This window comes from Eublepharis macularius, chromosome 3 (assembly GCF_028583425.1).
Source record: "Eublepharis macularius isolate TG4126 chromosome 3, MPM_Emac_v1.0, whole genome shotgun sequence".
In the NCBI taxonomy this organism is placed as follows: Eukaryota; Metazoa; Chordata; class Lepidosauria; order Squamata; family Eublepharidae; genus Eublepharis; species Eublepharis macularius.
In genome coordinates this window covers 170,904,093-170,929,425 of record NC_072792.1, presented here as the reverse complement: position 1 = coordinate 170,929,425, position 25,333 = coordinate 170,904,093, and the positions used below count along the sequence as shown (strand labels likewise).

At 43.4% G+C, this 25,333-nt stretch overlaps 1 protein-coding gene across 4 annotated transcripts in view; it reads right to left on the bottom strand.

Moving 5' to 3' along the window:
* GRM5 (glutamate metabotropic receptor 5) overlaps positions 1 to 25,333 on the bottom strand; it is a 379,337-nt gene that overhangs the window by 214,988 nt on the left and 139,016 nt on the right. For all 4 annotated transcript variants that reach the window (XM_054973633.1, XM_054973634.1, XM_054973631.1 and 1 more), the window contains exon 2: positions 13,329 to 13,578. In XM_054973633.1, coding sequence (XP_054829608.1) covers positions 13,329 to 13,578 — 250 coding nt within the window. The remainder of the gene's footprint in view (positions 1 to 13,328; positions 13,579 to 25,333) is intronic.

Below are 25,333 nucleotides of genomic sequence, written 5' to 3'. Positions count from 1 at the left end.
CCTGACACTGGGTTCTCCTGGAGCCTGGAGTACACATTAATTAGAAAACAGATCTTTAAGCTGAGGTCTCTGGAAAATTCCAGCAGCTATTGAGCACTCCCGCACATGGATAGGGAAGCAGCCCCTCCTACAGGAAAGGTGCTCTTGGGAGACAATCTCTCCAGCTACTTCCCCATTCAGAACTTCAGAGGCATCTTCTAGATTGGCAATAATAATAACCCTGCTGCACTGAAGAATCTGCAGAGCATACACCCCCAGAACAAAAACCTCATCAACCACGCCAAACCGAGTCATCCATCTCTCCTGGTCTTTTTCATCTGAAACCTCTCCTGGTTAAAGAAGGCCACCTCGATTTCTGTCTATTCCTTGAATCCTCCCGCTTGAATTTGACAGCAGTTAGTCTTAACCAGTGCAGTAGAATTCAAACTTTCCCCCACAGTCCAATCCTGATCCTGAGGGACCGAAACCCCTATATAATAGAATTATCTACCCATAAAAGCAGCTTAAATTCTCTCGGCTACTTTGTTGCAGGATTATCCCACCTGCTGCCCATGTGACACTGCACAGGCCTTTCAACAGAGGCTTTGAGCAGGCTGCGGTCTCTGAAACTTCAATTACTTTTCCTTCTTCAACCTCTAGACCCTCAATCACTGCTGGGATCAACCCAGGTAGCATCAAACATGCTTTGTCTCCCTCTACTGGGCCCTCCCAGACTTGTCCTCCCACCAGGATCACACTCATAAGAATTCTTTCTCTCTTTTTGCCCTCTTAGCAATTCCCATCTACACTTAAGCATCTTAGATAAGAGCCAGCCTTTGATTGAATGTCAGCTGTGTGCGTGCATTGTATTGGTATCCATTCCATTTTCTTGCTATCTTTATTTTCATCTTGTGTTTTTCCATTAAAGATGAATTTGTTCTGTTTTCCTGTCTTTCCCAAGTTAATTCCCCTCTACCTGTTTATGAAGTGCTGCCTAGGCTGGGACCCTGGCATACACTGGGCAGTGATACTGAATATGGATTGCCCAGAGGTGCACGTGTTCAACCGGACAAAAGGGGGATACTCCAAATACTCCAAAGTTAAAGGCTCTACGCATGTGTTCCATTTGGGTAACATAAAATGCCTATTTTGCCTTTCTTATTACAGCATGGATTTTTTTTAAACAATAAAGAACATCAGTTTCTTCCTTAAAGCAACAAGCCTCATGTGGACTCTATTCTAAAAGCAGCCTCCCCCTTTTGTTAGTGCACACTGCACAGCCATCTCCTGCTAACATGTACAGCCCTTCCTAAGCACTTTTGAAGGTTCCCAAAAACACGCTGATAACTCAACTCTCTGCCTCAGAACAGCAGCACACAAAAGGAAGGAACAGGAGCCATTTTTCCACATGCCAAGGGCTGGCTTACACATGGATGTTCATCACTCTACGATTTGCATATATGAATGGGCTGCCGAAAACATTAAAGCCTCAGAACAAACTTTCATTTTGCCACACGCACAGCCCAGCATTTATCAAAGGAGTCAGTTCAAATTTTGCTGCTAGTTATCAAGTATAAACTGGGGTAACCACAGAAAGAGAAATCAAGTGATACTTATGCATATGTGAAATATTTCAATAGTATAAAAGTGCACCATTGTGATCCAATAAAGCAAGTACAAGTCATCACTACAGATGGGCACGAACTGGGAAAATTCCAAACTGTGCAGTTTGTGGTTCATCGCGTTTCACAAACCACGAACCACAAACTTTCACAAACTTGTCCCAGATTGTGAACGGGTTTGTTCGGTTCATAAAAATGTCATTTCTGGGTCAGCAGAAGGTCTGCAGAGAACCCATCTCCCTTGTTGCCTAGGAAACTGATTGATCAGTGCCAGGCTGTCTGTAGTGACAAACCGAAATACGAACCAAATGAACCGACCTAAATTCATCATGGTTCATGAGAAATGAGCTCCCACGAACCCCTGGTTTGCAAAGCACAAACCGGCCTGGTTCATGATTAACTTTGGTTCATATTTCGGTTTGTGCTCGCCTCTAGTCATCATGCACATATAGCAGCCTGTTTGAGTGCTACTGCGGATACTCTTGGACTAGAACTGGGGAGATCCTGGTTCAAATCCCAATTGGCCATGATACCCAATGGAAGATCTTTGGCTGGTCATTCTCTCAATTCCTCGCCTACCTTCAAGGGTTGTTGTGAGGATAATACAGAGGAGGAAAGAAGCATGCATTTAACTTGGTAGAACTTGCCTAGTTAGGGCAATGAGCCTGGCAATCAGCAGGAGGGTGGAAGTGGATGGGAAAAATAAATAAAAATGGCCTCGTTGCTGACACGTGACCTCTGAGGTACAACCTATAGAACTCTATGGTAAAACTTTATGGTTTTACTACAGAGTTTCTGTAGGAATTCTGTAGGAATTCCTAGAGCGATCATAGATGCAGAGAAGTTAGCCGTGTTAGTCTGTGGTAGCAAAATCAAAAAGAGTCCAGTAGCACCTTTAGGACTAACCAATTTTATTTTAGCATAAGCTTTCGAGAATCAAGTTCTCTTCGTCAGATGCCTGATACAGAGCGATCACTGTCACTTCCAGGTTGTACCCCAGAACTGACATAATGACCAGGCCATAGCTTTATTTTTATTTATTTTTCTTCCATTGCAGCTCAGAGCAGCAGTGGGCAACAGAGAAAAGTACCTGGAGATTGTCTGCCATAAGTGGGGAAATATACAAAGAATATGCATTTATTATGATTGGTTTGGCTGGAAATAAAAACTTAACCTGTAGCCAAAATTTGCATGTAAAGTCATAAGGATTCAGACCATTTTTTTGGCACTGTTAAAACCAAATGTGAAATGAAATGGGAAACAGCTCAATGACTGATAAGATCTGAATTTCAGGCTGGCGTAATTTGCCCAGCTAGCAAGGAATAAAATTCATTTCGTTTAACACAATTAGCATCCCCTCTTTCTTCCACAATATGTCCACAAGATAGACAAGCTGTTTCAGGAATATATATTTCCTGGCATCTCATCACTGCCACCTGTAATGTTAACTCTGACTTGGTGCCCTGGAGAGAACTGTGAGTCATGAACACAGATGTGTTCAGCTGTGTCCAGGCTGATCTGTTAAGCAAAATCATTGTAAGGTTAAACAAATAGATAATGTATTTTATAACAGAAATTCAGTGTGCTCACCTTTTCAGGCAGGATGGAATCCAATTCCATGGAGGCATCGGAAATAAACATTTGTTGAGCATTTAAAATGTTTTCACTACATTGAGCATGCCCTACAGCTGTATTGTCACTCAAACAGCAGTTATCTTTCATCTCCACAGAATACTACCCTAAACAGGCAAGGCAATAAGATGTGCTGTGGAGAATGTGGAACTGTTTAACTCTGAACAAGATGAAACCTTCAGATTTGGATGCAAGCTTGTTATCAACACTGCCAGTTCGAATCCCACTCCTGCCATGAGCTCAACAGGTGGCCGTGGGTAAGTCACTCCTCTTAGCCCCAGCCCCCCCCCCAGATGTATTATGGGGATAAGAATAACACTGACTTTGTTCACTGCTCTGAGTGGGCAATCACCTGTCTAGAACAGTGGTATATATGCTCTGTTATTATTGTTATTGCTGTTATTGCTGTTATTGTTAGTAGTAGTAGTAGTAGTAGTAGTAGTAGTAGTAGTAGTAGTATTTTATGCATGTTTTGAGTTGCGATGTGGTGCTAGTCGCCTCCAAGTTTTCCCTAAAGCCAACTTCTGAAGTAAATTTGGAGGTTCTGAAGCAGCTAAGCAATTTCATGAGAAGCAAAAAAAAAAAAAGTTTCAAAATAAAATTAATGAAATTTCTCGGGGACAGGAAGAACTGAAACTCTGGGTCTCTCATTGCCTCTAGGTTTTGCCTAAACAAAAATTCTGAAGTAAATTTGGAGGCTGTAAAACAGCTGACCAATTTTAGGAGAAGCAAATAAGAGTTGAGAAAGTATTTGGGGAGGGGGAAAATTCTGACACATATCTGAAGGTTTCGGTTGGGGCAAAATATCTGAGGAATTTTCAGGAATGTAACATTCGCAACATTTCTGGGGGTTGTAGTTTCCACATATCTGCTGCCTCCCTTATCAGATTAGTTCCCTCATAGGGATGAATCAATTTCCCTTGTTTGTTTCTTTATTAGATCTGTCTAAATTTTTGTCAGTGATTTCAATACTCCACTTCTTGGTGTTGATTTGTTAGATTTGTTATATAGTTTACAAAAGTGATATGGGTTTTAGATATAATTTATACAGTATTTATATTCCTAATATATGTCATTTCTATCTTTACTGTGTGTCTAGGTTATACCCCTGATTTACTGATACACAAACAATGTTGAAAAACTGCATTTTACAGAGAAAATTATAGAGAAACAGAATATGACATAAAGACCCAACAGTTTATATCAACAAAAACAAGAAATAGAATCAAAATGCAGATTTTTTCTCCCTCAGTATAAACAACAGGTATAAATTTCAAAATTATCTCTATTCTGCTTTGTGTCTCTATCAGATATGCATGGAAAGGGCTGGAAGGGAAAACATTAATGGCTCATGTTGAGAAACGCTGAGAGCATTTAATGTATTTTTTTTTCTTGATGGTACACTACTGGCTGTCTCTAATCAGGACGCAGAAAATACCTTCTCATGAAAACATCTGCTTATCTATTGCTTTAGATCCCTATCTCCCTTTTTTGGTGAGCATCCCCAAATGGATATCAACAATCATAACATACAACTCCATTATGAAACAATATAATTAAAAGAAAAGTCTAAAGCCATGTAAGAGAGAGACCTGTGAAAGAAATAACATATGGCCTCAGATACTGGATTACAGGGGCAGGAGCCTCCATCACATGTGCCTCAACTTTCTTGCCTCCTCTGTCTCTGCCCCTGCCCCATGCTGGACCAAGTAATGCTCTTTCCTTTCCACATTCCTTAACTGCAGATCAGCAAGCAGTGAATGCCCAAAAGTCTTCCCATATTCTGCTGTGCTCACTTAACAAGGAGGGAAGAAGTATGAGCTGCTCTGAAAGGAGGTATCAGACAGAGGTTGCAGCAGCCATTGTCAAACTGTCATGGGCTTTTCCTCTCAATGCAAGTCGCACATTCTGTGGATCTGAAAGAGCTACAGATTTTTTTCAGTTGTAGAAGACGAATTCAGACAAATGTCCAGTGAACAATAACCTCTTCTGTCAATGAGTGATGGGAATATAATGGAACCAGGTTATCCAGAGATGTCTAATAGTCTGTGGATTTCATGCTGACCATTCTTCTATATGCTTCACGTGCTTGCTAAAAATGTAGTAGCAACAAAGCCCATCCCATTCTGGGGCCTCTGAATATTTAGATATATTGCCTAAATTTATTTTATTTATTTATTATATTAGATTTTTAGTCTGCCCTCCCCACCAAGCAGGCTCATGGCGGAGCACAACATTTTAATTTACATAAAAACACCTAAAAACAGATAAAACATTACAATAAAATTTAAAACACTACATACAATAAAAACTTCTCCTCAGATGGCAATGGAAGAGTTACTTCATTTCAGACATGGCCCATATATCCATATCTATCTCTATATATAGGGTGGTGGACAGATCTTTTCAAGTCAAGTAAAGTATGGCTGGTGGAGGCCCAGCCTTGCTTCAGCCATATTGCTGGTGGAACAACTCTGTCTAACAGGCCTGGTGGAAGAATAATAAATCCTGCTGGGCCCTGGTTTCATCAGGCAGAGAGTTCCACCAGGCCAGTGCCAGGACCGAAAAGGCCCTGGCTCTGGTCAAGGCCAGGCTAGCCTCCCTAGGACCGGGGACCACCAAAAGTTTTTTGTGTGTAGAACAAAGTGTCCTCTGGGGTATATACACGGAGAGGCAGTCCCACAGATATGCTGGACCCAGTCCGCATAGGGCTTTGTAGGTCAGCACCAAAACTTTGAACCGGACCCAGTACTCAACTGGTAGCCAACGCAGCTTGTATAATATAGGTGTTATATGTTCCACTATCGGGACTCTTGCAATCACCCACACAGCTGCATTTTGAACCAGCTGTAATCTCCGGATCAAGCCCAAGGGAAGCCCTGCATAGAGCGAGTTGCTGTAGTCTAATCTAGAGGTAACTGTTGCTTGGATCACTGCTGTTAGGTCGTGGGTCAACAGGTAGGGGACAAGCTGCCGAGCTTGTCTCAGATGGAAAAATGAAAACTGGATAACTGCTGCGATCTGTGCCTCCATAGTCAAGGAGGCCTCCAAGATCACTCCCAGGCTCCTCACTCTCGCAGCAGCACAAGCGGCACTCCATCAACAGTGGGGAGCTGGAGTCCTGTACCCATGGACCCCAGACCCACATGCAGGACCTCCGTCTTTGCGGGATTTAGTTTCAACCAATTCTTATCTATCTATCTATCTATCTATCTATCTATCTATCTATCTATCTATCTATCTATCTATCTATCTATCTATCTATCTATCTATCTATCTATCAATCTATCTATCTATCTATCTATCTATCTATCTATCTATCTATCTATCTATCTATCTATCTATCTATCACATTTCACCACCCTCTCCATTAGACAGGCTCAGGGCAGTTTAACAACAGTTTAACACAGTAAAAACATTAAAACATTATATCATAAACCATTAAAATTGGTGGGTATAAAATATTAAAATACAGCATTTTCCTGCATGGGTGGTGGAAGGTCTTCAGTGGTATGGCCAGCGAGAGGACAGCCTAGCCCCCACCAAATGCCTGGTGGAACATCTCTATCTTGCAGGCCCGGCGGAAAGATAACAAATCCTGCCGGGCCCTAGTTTCCTCAGACAGTGAGTTCCACCAGGCCGGAGCCAGAACCGAAAAGGCCCTGGCTCTGGTAGAGGCCAGGCGGAACTCCCTGGGGCCAGGGACCATCAGCAAGTGCTTAGTGGCTGATCGTAGTGACCTCTGGGGAACATATGGAGAGAGGCGGTCCTGAAGGTATGCTGGGCCCAGTCCGCATAGAGCTTTATAGGTCAACACCAAAACCTTGAACCGGACCCGGTCCTCAACCAGTAACCAGTGCAGCTGACGTAGGATAGGTATTATATGAGCCATGATTGGTGCTCTGGCAACCACCCATGCAGCTGCATTCTGAACCAGCCGCAGTTTCCGGATCAAGCCCAAGGGAAACCCTGCATAGAGCGAGTTGCAGTAGTCTAATCTGGAGGTGACTGTTGCCTGGATCACTGTCGTAAGTTCATGGGTCGATAAGCAAGGGACAAGTTGTCAAGCCTGTCTTAGATAGAAAAATAAGGATCGAACAACCACTGCGACTTGTGCCTCCATAGACAAGGAAGCATCCAGTACCACCCCCAGGCTCCTCACTCTCGACACCGACGTAAGTGGCACTCCATCGAGAACGGGGAGCTGGACTCCCACACCCATGGACCCTAGACCCACATGCAGGACCTCTGTCTTCGAGGGATTCAGTCTCAGCCAACTCTGCTTTGACCATCCAGTCACAGTTCCGAAGGCACGTTCCAGGACATCTGGGGCAGAGCCAGGCCAGCCATCCATCATCAGATACAATTGGGTGTCATCTGCATATTGATGGCACCCAAGTCCAAAACTCCATACCAGCTGGGCGAGGGGGCGCATATATACGTCAAATAGCAGGGGGGAGAGTATTGCCCCTTGAGGGACACCACACACCAACGGGTGGTGGGATGACAACTTCTCCCCTAGTGCTACCGTCTGTCCCTGATCTTGGAGAAAAGAGACAAACCACTGCAGAGCTGTCCCTCAAATCCCCACATTCTGTTTCAACCACTCAGTCACAGCTTCGAAGGCACGCTCCAAGACATCCGGGCAGAGTTGGGCCGGCCAGCCATCATTAGATATAATTGGATGTCATCAGCATATTGATGACACCCAAGTCCAAAACTCCGCACCAACTGGGTGAGGGGGCACATATAAACATTAAACAATAGTGGGGTGAGTATTGCCCCCTGAAGGACACCGCACACCAATGGGTGGCAGGATGACAATTTATCCCCAAGGGCCACCCTCTGTCTCAGACTGTGGAGAAAAGAGATGAGCCACTGTAAGGCAGTCCTTCGTATCCCCACATCGGCAAGGTGGTAGGTCAATAGATCATGATCGACCATGTCGAACGCTGCTGACAAATCCAACAATATCAGCAGCGCTGATCCGCCATGATCCAGTTGCCGGTGGAGATCGTCAGTGAGGGTGACCAGCAATGTCTCCATCCTGTGACCTGAGTGGAAGCCGGACTGGAAGGGATCTAGGGATGAGGAATCATTCAGGAAACCCTGTAGCTGCTCCTCCACTGACCGCTCAATCACCTTACCCAGAAACGGATGATTCAAAACTGGGTGGTAGATGACCAGGTCAGTGGGGTCCAAAGATGGTTTCTTCAGTAGAGGCCTAACCACAACTTCCTTCAATGCTCCAGGAAAGACCCCAGAGTTCAAGGACATGTTAACAATGGCCTCCAAGGCAGTCTGTAGCCCATCCACACTGACTTTCACCAGCCATGATGGGCATAGGTCCAAGGAGCATGTGGTAGGTCTCATCGCTCGCAGGGTCCTGTCAATCTCATCTCCAGAGAGTGGGTTGAATTGATCTAATATCGTCCCAGTAGACGGCCAAGGGGCCTCTAGTTCACATACTGTATCAATTGTGGCTGGCAAGTCGCGGCAGAGAAACAAGATTTTGTCAGCAAAAAAGCTCGCAAAAGCCTCACAGGGAATATTTGAATTTAAAATTTGAGAGTCTGCCCCGGACAGGGAGACCAAAGACCAAACCACATTAAATAATTTTGCTGGGCGTGAGCTAGCTGTCACAAAGGAAGCTGCGTAGAAATCCTTCTTCGTAGCTTTCACCACCATCTCATAGGCTTTCATAAACGTCCTATAAATGTTCTTGCTTCTTCATCGCGAAATCGTCACCACACTTGCTCAAGCCATCTTAGTTCCTGCTTCATCCATCGTAGCTCCTCAGTGTACCGGGGAGCCAGTCTGGTGTGGGGGCAAAGAGGGCGACAGGGGGCAATTTCATCGATGGTTTCGGAGAGATGGACTTACCAGTCTTCCACCAGCTCATCTAATGAACCACCAGGGAATACTGGATCCCACAGAGCATTCTGGAAACCAATAGTATCCATGAGTCTCCACGGGCGAGCATAAATAAGCTCTCCACCAGCCGGGCCTTCAAAACTGAGTGGTCTGACCATGGCACCTGCTCAACCTGCTCAACTACTTCCAGACCCACATTTATCCCCATCCCAAAGATCAAATTTAACGTGTCTTGCTTGGTGTGTGGGAGTCGAAACAAACTGGGACAGTCCCAGTACGGCCATGGAAAACACTATGTCTGCAGCTGGAATAGAGGCAGCAGCATCAGCGTGGACACTGAAGTCTCCAAACACCACCAGTCATGGGTGCTCCAAAGCCCACCCCGCTACTGCCTGCAGCAGGTGTGACAGGGTATCGGCTGGTGTGCTAGGCAGTCGGTCGGTACACCACACAGATAGCCAAACTCTCCTCGGTACCCCGCACTAGGCCCACAGAATCAATGCCAGAGATCTTCGGGGCGGGGAGCAGCTTGAAGGAAAATGACTCTCGGACAAGAATCGCCAACCCTCCCCCCCGGCCTCCTGTTCGGGACTGATGGAGGACTGAGAACCTGGAGGGGATCAGTTCTTTCAAGGCGACTGTTTCGCCCTCCCTTACCCAGGTCTCAGTCATGCACAACAGATCCATATCATTCGCTGCAAAATAATCATGCAGCGTTCTGGTTTTATTATTTATGGACCTGGTATTGCACAACATCAGTGTTGAAGGGAGGTTAAATTTCCTAACTCCACATCCAGCATTTCTCAGGATGGGATGAAGGTTGGAATGACACCGAGCTCTACCGTATCTCCGTGTCCTTCTCATCCTAGCCTGCATCCCACTGCCATAACTCCCTCATCCCCAGAGGACTGGGATCCCCTACCCCATACCATCCACTCTCTTTGTCCACCAGAGTTTGAGTCACTCTAATTCCTCCAGCCGCTAGAACTTTAAATTGCAACTCTGGGATTTTCCGGCATAGTTAATCATTTGGGCCAGTAAACAATCAATCAAGGTTGAATACATAAATCTCCATAAATAATCTATCCATCCAAAATCCATACTAATCCTAGTGGCCAGTACCAATTTTTTTAAAAAATCACAATTTATCCAATGGGCAGAGTAAATGTCACACTCAATTAAACCAGCATTTTTCAAACTATGTTCCAGAGAACCCGGGGGATTCTTGGAGACTTGGCACGCAAAACTCGCACAAGAAAACGCGATATTTCATGTTTTCCCCACAACATGGCGTGACGTTCCAGAGCCAGGTAAGCCGTCTGGAAACGGCCCTGGTATTGTTACTTTACGCCTCGGCGAACACTTTCTGGATGTACACAAAAACACAGTCTTTTTTTCTTCCATATACTCTAATTCATGCCACAGTGTTGCATCCACAGTTAAAGATTCCCTTTGCTTTCCCATGTTTTCTCCAGTCCTCCTCCCCCCACCCTTCAGCACAGCCTGACACAGTCAGACATGTCACTTATGGCACCAGAACAATTTTACTTCTCTTCAGTTGTTTTCAGGAAAAGCCAAACGCCCACGCGGAGCAGTGCCTGAATGCACAGCTGCATGACAATGTTTTTCCAGATGAAGATGCCTCCATCACACTGCAGGGTTTGGAAGGCAGTGTGCTTTCTTTCCTATTCCCCCATTTTCTCTTTGACCATTACTTAACAGCACAATGCAATGAAGCAGGGCTTGTGTGTTTGTAATCATGCAGGACTAAGACCTATCCTGAAAGAAGTGACAGCAGATGCAAGGAAGGAAGGAAGGAAGGAAGGAAGGAAGGAAGGAAGGTTTTTTTTTGGTTTTTGCATTGCTCTTTATCACACATATTGGTAATAAAAATAATAAAGAAACTGTTCAGTGGAATACTGTCTCATTCAATGAAAACCTGACAACATTACATACCCAATCATTTCTCTACAAACACAGGTTTTTCTTTTCTATTTGCGATCACCACAATAAGACAGATCTGTTTTATTTATAACTTCCAATCCTGGAAGATATAATCAAAGTAACTTAGCTCAAAAAAATACTTCATATGCATCACGGTTTCACCAACAATGGCCATTTCCACACGACTTACATCACACGAAAGACCCAGAAGACAGCATCTTCTCATGCAAAATCGTGCCAGGAAGACGCTGTTATCCAGGAGTTTTGCATGAAATCACGTCTTCCTGGCACGATTTCACGTGAGAAGACACTGTCTTCCGGGGCTTTCGCACGATGTTCCACAGGCAGGTGTGGAAACGGCCATTGTTAGGTTTAAAAAAAATAATGAATTTAGCACATGCAAGAGGGGGAAGGAGCAATCTTTCCCAATTCTCCTCCTTACTGCAGAATTATTTTGCAGAGCTTTCAGTTCACATTAGTTCTGCCTAGCCTAATGTAGCCATTTCAGGGGTCAAAGAGGGCCTGTCTTAGGGTTTCCAACCTCCCTGTGATGGCTGGAGATCCCCTTGAATTACAACTGATCTTCAGTTGACAGAGATCAGATCCCCTGGAGAAAATTGCTGTCTTGAAAAGAGACTCTATGGCATTATGCCCTCCCCTCCCCAACCCTCACCCTCCGCAGGCTCTACCCTCCAAAATTGTCAGGAATTTCCCAACCTGCATCTACCTTTTCCTCCCTTTTCCACCAGCAGGCTAGATGATAAGCTCCATCCCCATTTACCTGTTCATGGAAGTAGTATCTCTTTCCCTCTCTACAATCCCCGGGGCTCTACTTTCTCACCAAAGCTACACTTGAGTGTTACGGGGACCCTCAGGAACAGAGAGAGAAGCACAGTGGAAGCTTAACAAGAGAAGAGGGAATTAGCAGATATTACCACTCCCCTCTTTTATGTATGTTTTTGTTCTGCTTGAAAAGAGCTTGCATGGGAGGGAGAGGTCATTTTTGCCAACTCCCTGCCAAGCTTCAGCTCATCTCACTGCATCCACCTCTCTTATCCAGGGTCTTCCAACCCCCAGGAACAACTTTTTGAAGGACAGAGGGGAAAGGAGCTGGGGAAGAGATCTGTATTGTCAACTCATTCAGTGGGTTTAATCCAAGCAGCTTTTCCACTGATGAAAAAAAGAGATAGGGAGTCCCGTCTGACCACCAAAAGCCTGGGGATGCTGAGATGCCATATTATGGATGCCGTAATGGGAATCTGGTCAGACTGAGTGAAAAAGGAGGCTGGATCCAACCCTATTTCTAGGTCTTAGGATCCAACCCTTTAGCGCACACCAGGTGTAGTTATGCATGGAGTCACAACCCTATTGGTCCTCCTGGAAGAGCTCCCTTATTCAAATCCAAATCCAATATTATATATGTTATCTAGTGTCATCAATGCCCTTCCACTCTCTCCACTGAACCAACAGGCCAGTCCGTATGGAAAAGAATAAATGACATTAAAAAGCACAACATTCAAAAACCATTGGGAGAACATTTTAATCTTCCAGGATATACCATTGCTGTTCTCCAACAAAGACGTTTCAAGGGCAGATTACAACATGAGACTGCTGAAATGGAATTTATTTACAAGTTCAGATCAATGGAACCCACTGGAACTGAATAGAAACATAGGATTCTTATCTCGCTACGGATATTAATTTCTGCTCGAATCAAGCTGCATCGTACCATTGTATCTTTACAACCTGACATCTTCCTTCACTACACCCCATTCCATTTAATCAAACTACTTCATACCTTTACATCCTGACTTCTTCCTATGTTTCACCCCCCACCCCACCCCCAACTGGGATATAAAGGCTTAGAGATCTCCATTCCATCCTATATCTGAAGAAGGGAGCTTTGACTCTCAAAAGCTTATACCCGGGAAATCTCGTTGATTTCAGAGGCGTCACTGGACTCACATCCTGCTGTTCTACCTAAACCCATCCAAATCAATTCATATACAACAAGTTCAGTGGGATCCACAGGAAGGTCACAGAGCAGGCAACGATGTGTGTCTACACTTGTATTTGCAAATCAGTGGCACATGCAGAAATCTGCTTCTATTCATGTTTTGCTGGATTGGGACATTATAATTTCCTCACTCTTTCCACATTTCCGTTATCAAATGACACTTATCACTGAAATAGCATCGACTAAATAAAGTGCATTTCCCCTCCATTTTGCATTATGTTCCAATGAAAGAAGGGATTATGATCTGATGATTTACCTACCTGCCTAGCAGCAAAAACTCTCCGGCCAGCCCCAAGCGTCTCATAGCCATGAGCAGCCCTCGTACAGTCATGCCCTCACAAAAGCAAGCCACAACTCTCGCCTTGGGTAAATGACTTCTTAGTTTCTCCAACAGCTTGTCGAAGCTTTGTTCCCCAGCATTGCTGTAGATCTTGTAGGAATGGGCGATGCAGATCCCTTCTTTGGCCGACATGTCTTTGAAGGCTTCCATTCCACTTTCCCCATAGTTTCCTGAATGGAAAACAAACCCACACAAAGGTATTACCACAAAGTTTATAAAGGTCAGTCAATCCGAAGACCAAATGTGATTCGGCAATCCGGGTCTTTGCTTCAAAACCAGATAAACTGAGTCTGACCCTTCTTTAGTCGACCACTGAAGACAAAAGACAGCTCTGCCCCTCTTTCCCATCTGTAAAAATGGCAATAATAATAGCTTTCACAGTCAACTCTGGCATTGGATCATTGGCTGAAGTTATAGTCATACAATGATAAATGAAGTATCCTCCCCGCCCCCTAGTTTTAGCTTTAGTTTCTTCTTCTTTTTCTTATTTGTTATTTTATGTTTATATGTATTGTTAGTGTGTGTGTTTCCAATTAGTGTGTGTGTGTTTAGAATGTTGTGTTTTTTATCTCTTATGTTTATTGTTTATAACGTTTCTGTTACTGTTTATAGTTTAAATAAAGAAAAATTCTTCTGGAAAAAAAATAAAAGGGACATCACTTAAAAGAAAAGCAAAATCTGAGGTAAAGACAACAGCCCGTGTTCTTCGAAAACTTCACCAATATTACAAAAGCATCGTGGCTTGTTTTATAAATCTTCCAGCTACGCAGAAAGTTCTATTTAAAAAAGCACACATTTTGAGAAAAGGATAAGAAGGGAGCAGAGGGGCAAAGAGAAGGAAGAAAGTAGCATTAAACTTGCCATCCCTTCTCTTCTCACATTTGGTCATCCATCATATCAGTAAACAGCGAACAAATTTATCAGAGGGCAATTATAAATTAGAACTGTATTTTGTTTTTCAAAAGTTTTACCACTTTTAATATCCATTAATATCTGTGTTATTTTCAAGGTTATTTTGTTAGGCACTTCTTTGGACCGTCTTATGGGAGTCATAGTACTACACCTGTCTGATTTATTTACCTGACCCAACCATCCATGACCCTGGGGGAGAATAAATCTCACCTATTAGTACAGATGCAAAAGCATCTTGCAAGGCAGAAATAAATAAAACTGGAATACCATAGCAACTGTGCAGCTGCAAAGCGATTCATCAACTGCACAAGACAAACCACAGCAACACAAATCATGTGATTGTGGCTATTGAGTGGGGCGTGTTTGCCTGGCAACCCTGTTTTTGCTGTGAGTTTTGTAGTTTTCCTAACAACAACCCTGACAGGGTTGAAGAATTTGAGTCCAGTAGCAGCTTAGAGACCAGCAAGGTTTTCAGAGTATAAGTTTTCAAGAATCCCTTCTTGGTAACCTTGACTATCATCGCACTGACTATCACACTAGCAAGCATTACATTCTTTTTCTTTTATCTGAATGTCTAAACCATTTGAATCTTTTTGTTGTCAAGTAAAATGCAGCTGATACCTCAAATGTGCCAAACACACATTCGTTTCTGTAAACTGAGTGGTAAACGATGCCTCACGTAAAATGAGGGGAAACGCTTCAAAAAATAATGAGACTTCTCACTGAGGTGTTACGATATTCATTCAGGGAAGAAGAAGGAAAAAAAATAACACATCTCCTCCCTGACTTAGTAAATATCACCAAAATGAAAGGATTACCAAATTCCTCCAGGTTGGGAATATATCTATGGTATCTGTAGGTGCTTGAGGGAATAATAATGAAAACACAACACAGCTTTGCAACCCAGATGTTTCCCTCCAAAATGTGCTTGTCAAGAGTAAGCTCAGCCTGATCAATTTTTAATATGAATTACCCTGGTGGTGAGGGAGATTTCTGAGAGAACATGTATATTTAATTGCAGCGATATGTGGGCTGTAATGAACATTTTTTCATTGCTGGAAAATCATTTTCATTGAAATCCCAACAATGTTCTCACATTTCTTAGCAACCTTGTTCTCAAAACTTTTGCATCATAACTTGGAAGAAAAATGTTTTAACAATCATGTCAGCACAGAGTAATAACAACAACAACAACATTTGATTTATATACCGCACTTCAGGATGACGTAAAGCCCACTCAGCGGTTTACAAATTATGTTATTATTATCCCCACAACAAAACACCCTGTGAGGAGGGTGGGGCTGAGAGAGCTCCGAAAAGCTGTGACTGACCCAAGGCCACCCAGCTGGCTTCAAGTGGAGGAGCGGGCAGGGCCGGCGTGCCTATTGAGGCCAGGTAGGCGGTGGCCGCAGGCGCAGGGTGCCAGAGGAGGCGCGGGGGGCGGGAGCACGCGCCACAAAGCAGCAGCCTCCTATCCCTCCCACCCTGTGCCACTGCCGCCTCCAGCACAAGCCCCCGGCCAGACGCAGCCACCGCGGGCAGGCATCTGCAGCGGTGCAGGAAACCGAGCGGGAGAGCTTGGAGGCCGCCCGCTGCAGCGATCGGGCCAGCGGTGGTGCGTGCGCTCCCATGATGATGTCATGCGTGACATCATCATGCAGGCCGGTGCACGCGCGGTGCACATCTTCCTAGGACTGTGCCACTTTTGCAAAGGATTTTTTTTTTTAATCTTGTAAAAAATTTTCCAGAACCAATGTTTACAGACCAATGTCTCTTGAAGAGGGGAAAAAAAACCAGAATCTCTAGGACTTCTTTATCAAAAATGATTCTTTGCAGTAAACAAAACGGCAACACCGTCTCTCCTTTTATGTGTTTAATGCCATGAAGTAATGCAAGACAAATGCCACAAAAATGTGACACAGTGCTAAAAAAATTTGATGGCAGGGCAGTTTCTGTGGACTGAAGAGATAATAGAAACTATCAATGACATTTCTCAGACAGGTTTTGTGCGTCATTAACTTCAACAAGAGGAAAATGGGTCCTTCCACCTGCTGGAGAAACCAGTCTGTTAGCTTAACAGGAACTGGATCAATTCTAAAAACTTAAGTAGATTTTTTTTTGTAGGGGGGAGAACAGATTGTGCTTTTTTCCTGATGAAATTTCATACAATCTGGCATTTAGCAAAGTGCCCAGAATTCACAATTTAACAGATTTCCCTCTCTTCTGTAGTTTTCAAAAGATACTACCCACAAGGGATGGAAGAGGAGGGAATGAAATGTTCAAAATTATATTATGTTCTATTTCTTTATGGAAATGTTTTAAAAATTACTTTTTTTCTGGAAGATATTGTCAGATTTGAGTGATTCATGCTAGGGAAAAAAATGAACAGAGTGAAATTGTTTCTACCAGGGATCTTGTAACAGAACCCCAGGGGCTAGTTTGGAATTGTAATTCTGTGTTTGATTTACTCGCCTGATAGTTGCCTCTCTTTGTCTTTAGATAACACATTACTAAAAATCCATTCCTCTTTCCTAATGTTAACCGTAACATCCCCAGTTAGATTGTTGTGATTCCAAGTACTATTGTGACGACGTATTAATTCCAAAGGTGTTGGCATGTTAGTCTTTTGCATTAAAAATACACAGGAGTCTTGTGGCATCTTAAAGACTAATAGGTTTTAATTCTGGCCTAAATTTTTGTTGACTACGTTCCACTTTGTGAGATTCAGGTAGCAGGTGATTAGGCAAGCAGGGGTTCACAAAAACAAAAACTAGTGTAAACAGCCTGCTCAAAGTGACACAAAATGCAGGCAGTACAAGAAGAAGAGTCAAAAATAGACATGGGCACGAACAGAAAAAAAAACCGAACATGATGTTCATTGTTTGTTGCCATCCACAAACAATGAACAATGAACATTGACGGACATGACCTGTTCATGAACATGTTTGTTGTTCGTTATTCGTGGGGGCCAGCAGGCTCTCCTCCAGCCATCAAGATCCCTGCCACACCACTCCCAGAAATCCTACCTGAGCAGGCAGCAGGAAAGGTGCCAGTAATAAATAATAGCTTGGCCCAGAGCCTGGCAGCAGCCCTGGAACTTGAAGAGGTAGATCCCTATCCCACCACACAAAAAGAAAATGGAAGCTCCAATGCACTCTCCCTCTCTCTCTCTCTCAAAATGCCAACAGCAACTGTCTCTCCCTCACTGTCTGCAAAACCAGAGCTGGGAGCCCCCTCCCCCCTTTGCTTCCTTGTAACAAATTTGGAGCTCCACACTTGAAAGGAAGACGTGCCTATCCAGTTAAATTGGGCTTAGATTGGGGTTTCCAGGGCAACAGGAGGAGTTCAGACAGAGTTCAGGCAGTCCCTGCCTCCGGTTGCCAAGGGAATTGATTGCAGGTTCCAGACTGTCTGGCTTGATGAACTGCAAGGAACAGCAATGAACGAGGCTTGCAATGACTACCTGTTCGTTTAGAATGGGGCTTCATGAACAGCTTGTTCATGAACAACTGATTGGGCTGTTTGTGGCTTTTTTTAGTTCGTATTGCTGTTTGTGCCCATCTCTAGTCACAAACAACGCATACTGACCCCTTCCACAGTGAGAAGTGATTTAGTAAAAGTCATATGTGAAGAAAACAGACACTATTCACAGTAGGCGTAATTAGTGATAATGGTTTCACTAAGCTAGTTAATCCTGGACTGGCTGAGGATATGAAGTACCCTAAATTTTGAAAAATACAATGAAGAAGAATAAGAAGAAGATGTTTTAGTTAATTTATTTTGTCATGAATTTTATAATCCCTTTTATATACTAACATTATAAGTAAGGATGAGTGGATTTCCTCAGTTCTGTTCTTTTATTGATCTATAATTTCACTCTATGCTGTCTGATATGTCTTACATTTTCATTTAGCTATGAGAGCTTCTAATATTAATTCTGGTATTAGACCATGAGCAATTTGCCTCCACTGTATTTTTTTCAGTTCACTTGCATCAATTTTTCCATCTTTGTTATGAGTATTGAAAAACACAGCGAAAAAGCAATCTTGAGACACATTATATTAAGTTACTACGTATTAATTCATTCAGTATGTAATACATATTAATTTACTAAACTTCCTTTTTATGTGATGTTTTACCACTGTTCACGTGTATCCTTAGGAGTAAATTTTACTGAATCCAGGAATTTTTTAAAAGGAATTTATTAAATGTGATCATGTTCTTAAGTAAAGCACTATACAAAAATATACGTGCACTGACATCCAGATTACTTTTTCTGCTGTGTTTTATCAAAATGTGTGTACATATCTGTACCACAGAGGGAGGGGAAATGAAAATAAACTGAAAAAACCGTGGTAACTTACACATGTGCAGCCCCGTGTGCAAAATTCAAACTAATGAACGATGCAACAGAATTTCTGAATTCATCTGTTCTACTTTGAGGGCAAGACAAAGTGATTCAAACTTCCAAAACTGGGAAAGGAATTCAGATAAGAAGAATTTTGGTATCATCCCTCTCCGGTGCCACTCTGAGCACGCATGATTTATAAGGCCACAATCAGCCAAATACATGTAAACATAAAACAGCTTTGGACTTGCATTTCTTAAACAATGATTTCCCCTTTCTCTAGAGACCAAGCAAGGTATCTCTGGGTCCCGCAGAACTGCATAAAATGCTCCCACCACACATGTAATCCCATTGCATACATACAATGTCATGAGCCATGCAAGAAAATTCTTTTATTTCTGAAACGACATCAGTAGACTGTATCAAACTTCCTGTAGATGGCAAGTAATCTCCAGGTGGCCTACCTCCTCCCAGAGATTGCCACTAATTGATGGGCAGGAAGGCAAATTGCCATGAATCGAATCACATCTGACAATCCTATGACTAGTAGCCATTGATGGATCACCAAGAATCTGTCTAATCCCTTTCAAAGCTATTTATGCTCATATGTCCTCTGGCAGTGAATGCCACAATTACTCAAAGAGTAATTAAAGCAAAGGAGTACTTCCTTTTGTCCATGCTGCATCTACCACCTATCAACACCACTGAGTGTCTCTAAGTTTTACTACTTTAGGAAAGGGGGGAAAATGTTCCTGTATCCACTGGCTCCATCTTCTGCATAATTTTATAAACCTCTGTCATATCACTCCTTATAGCCAAGCTAGACGTTACTTTTTTTACATGAGTTCACTTTGGAGACTTACAGCTGTATCACAGCTACAAGTCCTAGTACAGAGGTGGCCAAACTGCAGCTTGGGAGCCACATGTGGCTCTTCTAGACATATTGTGTGACTCCTGGTGGTCTCTCTATCGCCATGGCCATACATTTTATTTTAGTTTAGTTTATTTCCCTCCCTTTTCTCCTTTCTTTCCATGTCTTTTACTCCCTCCTTTTCTTTCTTTCTTTCTTTCTTTCTTTCTTTCTTTCTTTCTTTCTTTCTTTCTTTCTTTCTTTCTTTCTTTCTTTCTTTCTTTCTTTCTTTCTTTCTTTCTTTCTTTCTTTCTTTCCATGTCTTTCCCTCCCTTTTCCTTTTTCCTTCCTCCCTTCTTTCTTTCCATGTCTTTCATATTTCCAATAAAAATGTTGGGGTTGCCAGGTCTGACTCAGAAAATACCTGGGGACTTTCAGGGTGAAGCCTAGCAAGGATGTGACATCACTTTTGTGATGTCACTTCCAAGTCAAAGGTCAGGTGATGGTTCTTTCCAAGTTCCACCCCTTCTGATGATGACACTTCCAGCATACTGCACCCAAACCTCACCTCTTCCTGTGATGTCACTTTCAGGACACTCCCCCTAACCCACCTCTTCATCTGAAGTCACTTCAATGCATCGTGTCTTGCAGCTCTCAAACATCTGACATTTATTCTATGTGGTTCTTACATTAAGCAAGTTTGGCCATCCCTGTCCTAGTACAACTTCTGTGTAAAAAGCACAGACAAGGCCAATTCTGATCAGGAGTGCAACACGGAGTGAGAGGGTGAGGAAGAGCTCTTGCCTTCCCCCTGCACCGTTTTCAGCAGCTGACATGATCCAGGATCTGAACGGGGGCTTTATTTGCTTTGTCGGGAGGCTGCATGTGCTTTGAAAGCTTACACTTAGTTGATGAAGAGATCTGTGGCTATCGAAAGCTTATGCTACAATAAAGTTGGTTAGTCTTAAAGGTGCTACTGGACTCTTTACTATTTTGCTACTACAGACTAACATGGCTAACTCCTCTGGAGCTATGACTTAGTTGATTTGTTTTCTAAATGGAAAAATCCCCGACTCCAGCCTTTTCTCAGAGGAGAGGCGCTCCAACTTTTAATCATCTTGCCTGGCCATTTCTGCATTTTCCCCATCTCTGCATTATATAAAACTATATCATAAAATTTATACTGTATGTGTACAAACATCATATAACTTGAATATTAAAACTGCACAGAGTGCATACCCAATATAAAAGAATCTGCACGCTAATGGCAAAAAGTGGAAAAGCAAAACTGTTGACAATTATATAGACAAATATACATAGAGATGGCAGCAGGGAAGGGTAATAGGAAGGTGCTTTGCAGATCACAAATTTGATTCTTGGTGTCTGGGGGAAAGAAAGGTGATTAAACCATTTGTTGAGACAAAGTGAGATTGAACTATCACCTGTGAGCCAAATCGTGTCACAGATAGAGCATTGGACTATCATCTGAGAGACTGTAGTTAGAACCCCTTGTCTGTCACAGAAGATTTCTGGATAACTTTGAGCAAATCACTCTGTCTCTCAGCCTATCCTACCTCACAGGGTTGCAATCATGAGGATAATAATGGAGGAAGGGAGAAGAATCTTGTAAGTGGATTTGGGTTTCCATTGGGGTGAAAAGTGGGACATGGATGAATGGACGGACAGAGTTCAAATAAACTAGGCTTTTCCATTTTGTCTAAACCAATAGAGAGTGTATTAAAAGACCATTCAAATACTCAGTTTTGACTCTGACTCAATTCCTAGAGAATTTTTTCCTCAAAAGAATAAGGCAAATCCACCATTATTTGTTTCTAAAAGAATGCTGACTAGTGAATAAAGAAAACCACCCCTGCAGTATGAAAGGCTACATCTGTGTCTCTCGTGCTGAGAAACATATTGGCGGCCTGACACAAATTGTTTTTATATTTCAGTCTCTCTCTCTCTGTTGTGATTTGTAAACTCAAATTGCTCTCAGACGTCTGGCTGGTTTTAAAATCAATGATATATCTGTGGTGAGAAAAAACAAGCCATTCAGAGATGCTGAAGCTCTAACATGGATACAACCTTGGATGAAAACCTGGCCACAACGGACTATGACTTTATGATCAAAAGCAGCACATTCCATCACTTCTTCGGCCACTGATAATCCTACCTGTCAAGAAAGATTTGCCCTCCTAACTTGGAGAGTGCATTTTGTTTTTATGAACAGCAAACAAGAGAACACACAATATACCGTTAATCTTTCTCTTTCCCAGGAAAAGCAGAGCAAAAGGATCTTGTCTGGATATCTGTACAGAATGGTCCAAATCTGCAGAGTTTCCGACACAACACCTTTTACCAATTCAGAGACAGAGCTTCTGGGCTAAGATTTCACAGTGTGGTGCAATGGGCAGACCTGATGCAAACTGGGTTTCATGTCCTCACTTTGCTCCAGAGCTCACAGGGCCAGCAACCTTGAGACCACCATTCTCTCAGCCTCCTGTTTTATAGAATTGTTGAAAGGATCAGGGAAGAACCACGTAAGCTGTTCTGGACAGGGGTGGTCCTGGTGATTCTGTGACTCTGGTCAAAACTAGAGGATGGGACCTCAGAATCACTCAAGCAGTGCAGGGGTCATCCGGGCAACCCAAACAACCCAACAGTTGATCACCCACCTCCATGTGCTGCCTGAGTCTCGGGGATAGTTCCCATTCCCCTGATAGTGGCAAGGGATGACCCACTGCCTGCTGGAGCTTCTCACTGCTCTTCAATTGGCCAGTGGAAGGGGGAGGGGGGAAGGGCAGGCAGTGTGGTAACATGCTGACATCACTTCCTGTGTCACTTGGAAGTGATGTCATCAGTGACATCATCACATCTCTTGCAAGGGCATCTGACAACCCTAGTCTCAGTCAGAGCAGAGGATCAGTGCCGGCTCCATAGTGGTATGGGCTTCACGACAGCAATTGTGACAGCTGCTTTCACGGATCCACTTGATCAAGTGGAGCGCAAGTGAATGGCAAGTGAACAGGGAGGAATACACGTGAGTCTGTTCACTTGCCAGGCAAGTGTCATTTGTCACTTGTAGCTTGGTTCTGAGACTTCAGGGTTTGAGTCTGGAACTTCATGGGCTGGTAATGGGATCTACCCAAGCCTGAGAAGCCTTTCTGGGCAGAAAAGAGAGCAGGCTTATACAACCCTGACGGTCAGTTCTGGATCGGCTTGGTCTGGTCCTTCCACCCTTGCCAGTCAGTACGAAAGAGCAAATGTTCCCTGTCTCATTTCTTTTCATGTTTGTGTATAATTGGTGCATATATATACACGTAATGCTCATATATTAATACATATGCTTGACAACTTTGAAATCCTTCCATCTGCCTGCAGTGTTTTAGCCTTCTGATCCATCCTAGCTGTGATCTCAGTAGGGTTGCAAGGCAGAGCCTGGCAACTGGTGGGAGGGTTGGGGCAGGAACTTGTGTGTGTGTGATGTTGACTGCATCACTAAATCACTTCCAGGAAAAAAAAACTAAGTGAAAGAGGGTAGCTCTAGGAATTGCTGGAAACACTATGATAAAACCATACAGTTTCTGGCAATTCCTAGAGTGACTCTGTGTTACTTCTATGTTTTCCCAGAAAGTGATGTTATATGGCATAACCAACATCACCATTTTTTTTCTCCCACTGTGCTTCAAAGTGGAGGTGGGCAACTAGGGCTATCAGTAGGAGGCCTCCCACTATAGCTGGAGGCTTGGCAGCCCCAGGTCTCAGCCCCAACTTCAGCTTTGGCTCTGACATGCAGATCCAACTTCTGGCTTTAGATTCTACTCACTCTCCTAGTTCCAGTTTGGGCGGTAATGAAGCAGAGCTGCAAAAATTTCACCCTGCCTATGATGATTGATTGATCAATGTAATTTATAGTCCACCTTTCTCACTGAGACTCAAGGCGGATTACATAGCATGAGATTAGTACAATCAATAACAAGGACATTTCCATACGGTATCAAGGACATTTCCATAAACAATGCCACAGGGTAAATAGATTCAAGTTTAAAGATATAGTATTAGTAATAATCCAATACAGAGTAGAAAAAATACTGAAGAAGAAGATAATCAGTTCTAGGACTAACATTAGAAAACATGGAGCACTGGTGGTACATAGAGTACATATTTAAAACAGCAGATAATATGTAAGGCAATATAGTGATGAAGTCTATGGTCCCTGACTCATTAGCGAAGCATCTGAGACCCCATCCCTTCAATGCAGCACTCCCATTTGAGTAAAAAGCCTTTTTGAATAGTTCAGTTTTGCATCGCTTACAAAAATCCAGGAGAGTGGGGACTCTTCTAACTTCCTAGGCAGGTCATTCCACAGGATAGGGACCACCACAGAGAAAGCCAGTGAACAGGCTGCTGCTGCCTTCACCCATGTGCAGCCTGGCACCTGCAGGAGACCCTGTTCAGATAAGCAAAGCTGCACGGAGGAACATAGGGAGGAAGGTGGTCCCATAGGTATGCCAGAAAATATTTCTCATCCTGGAAATGGCATTTGCTCCAGGATGCAAAAAAAGATGAGATGTTATCGGAACCTTACCCATGTGGCCATGGCATCTCCATCCACCCTAAAAGCCAGGCAGACCTGTTCAATTATTCACAGAAAATAATACTGATGCCAAATAGAATAATGTTGCCTAGTAGGTTTGCAAATTAGCGGCTTGGTAGCAGAAACGTGATGATTTAAGCTCTTCCCGTTATTCAAAAACAGCTCCGCATGGTGCTTTTTCCGTGGCGCATCAGTCCCTGCAGCCCTTGCTCTTAATTGCCTGGAAGACATGCGAGTCACATTATCCTATTTAACGGACACCTTCCAAGCAAAACTAGATCTGATTACTCTCTCGATCTGAGTAGTATTAAAGCAGACAGAGCCGTGAGGTCTCGTGGGGGAGAGGCTGCAGCACATCCAAAGTGACAACCTGAGGTCAGGACTTGAATTCGCCAGCACTTGGCAATGGCATCAATTGGAAGGCTTCAGAAGGGGATAATGTGAGAGCCCGGAGTGATATTAGCAGCTCTTTCAGGGAAACAGTGCTTTGAGATTATTCCTTTTCATCCTCCATTTCTACAGCCTTGTGTTCCCAATTATTTCTGAAGGAGGCATGTCTCTTCACAGGCATTTCAAGTTAAGTTGGGTCTTATTGGCTCAGTAAGTTGCACAATCAGGTGTTAGATGACTCACAGCAATGACGGAGGCCAGGGTAATATGAGAGGTCCGTTCTGCAGGAAGATCGAGGGCCAAGCTACACATGACGAATGACACTTGAACGGCAAGTGGATTGAGTGGAGGGCAAGTGAACAGGGAGAAATACACTTGCCATTCAAGTGTCATTCGTCATGTGTAGCTTGGCCCCTAGTCTTTGGCCTTATATCTGCAATGTGTGTGGTGGAGAGTGCCCTCAAGTCACAGGATTTTCATGGCAAAAGACTAAAAGAGGTAGTTGGTCATTGCCTGCCTCTACAACCCTAGTCTTTGTTGGAGGTCTCCTGTCCAATTACTAACCAAGGCTGACGTGCTTAGCTTCTGAGATCTGACAAGATTAGGCTCACCTAGGTGATCCAGGTCAGGTCATATCCTACTATATAAAATGAAGCTGTATTGGTGATGGCTCACTTTTTATCCCCACACAGGCACACTCGCAAACCCCTCTGCAGGGATAAAAAGTGAGTCGTCAGCAACACGGCTTGCCTCAGAAGCCCCTCAGAGTAACTCCCAGGTAAAATACCTGGGAAGTATTGGAAGGATTCCCAGTTCTTACACACAAAC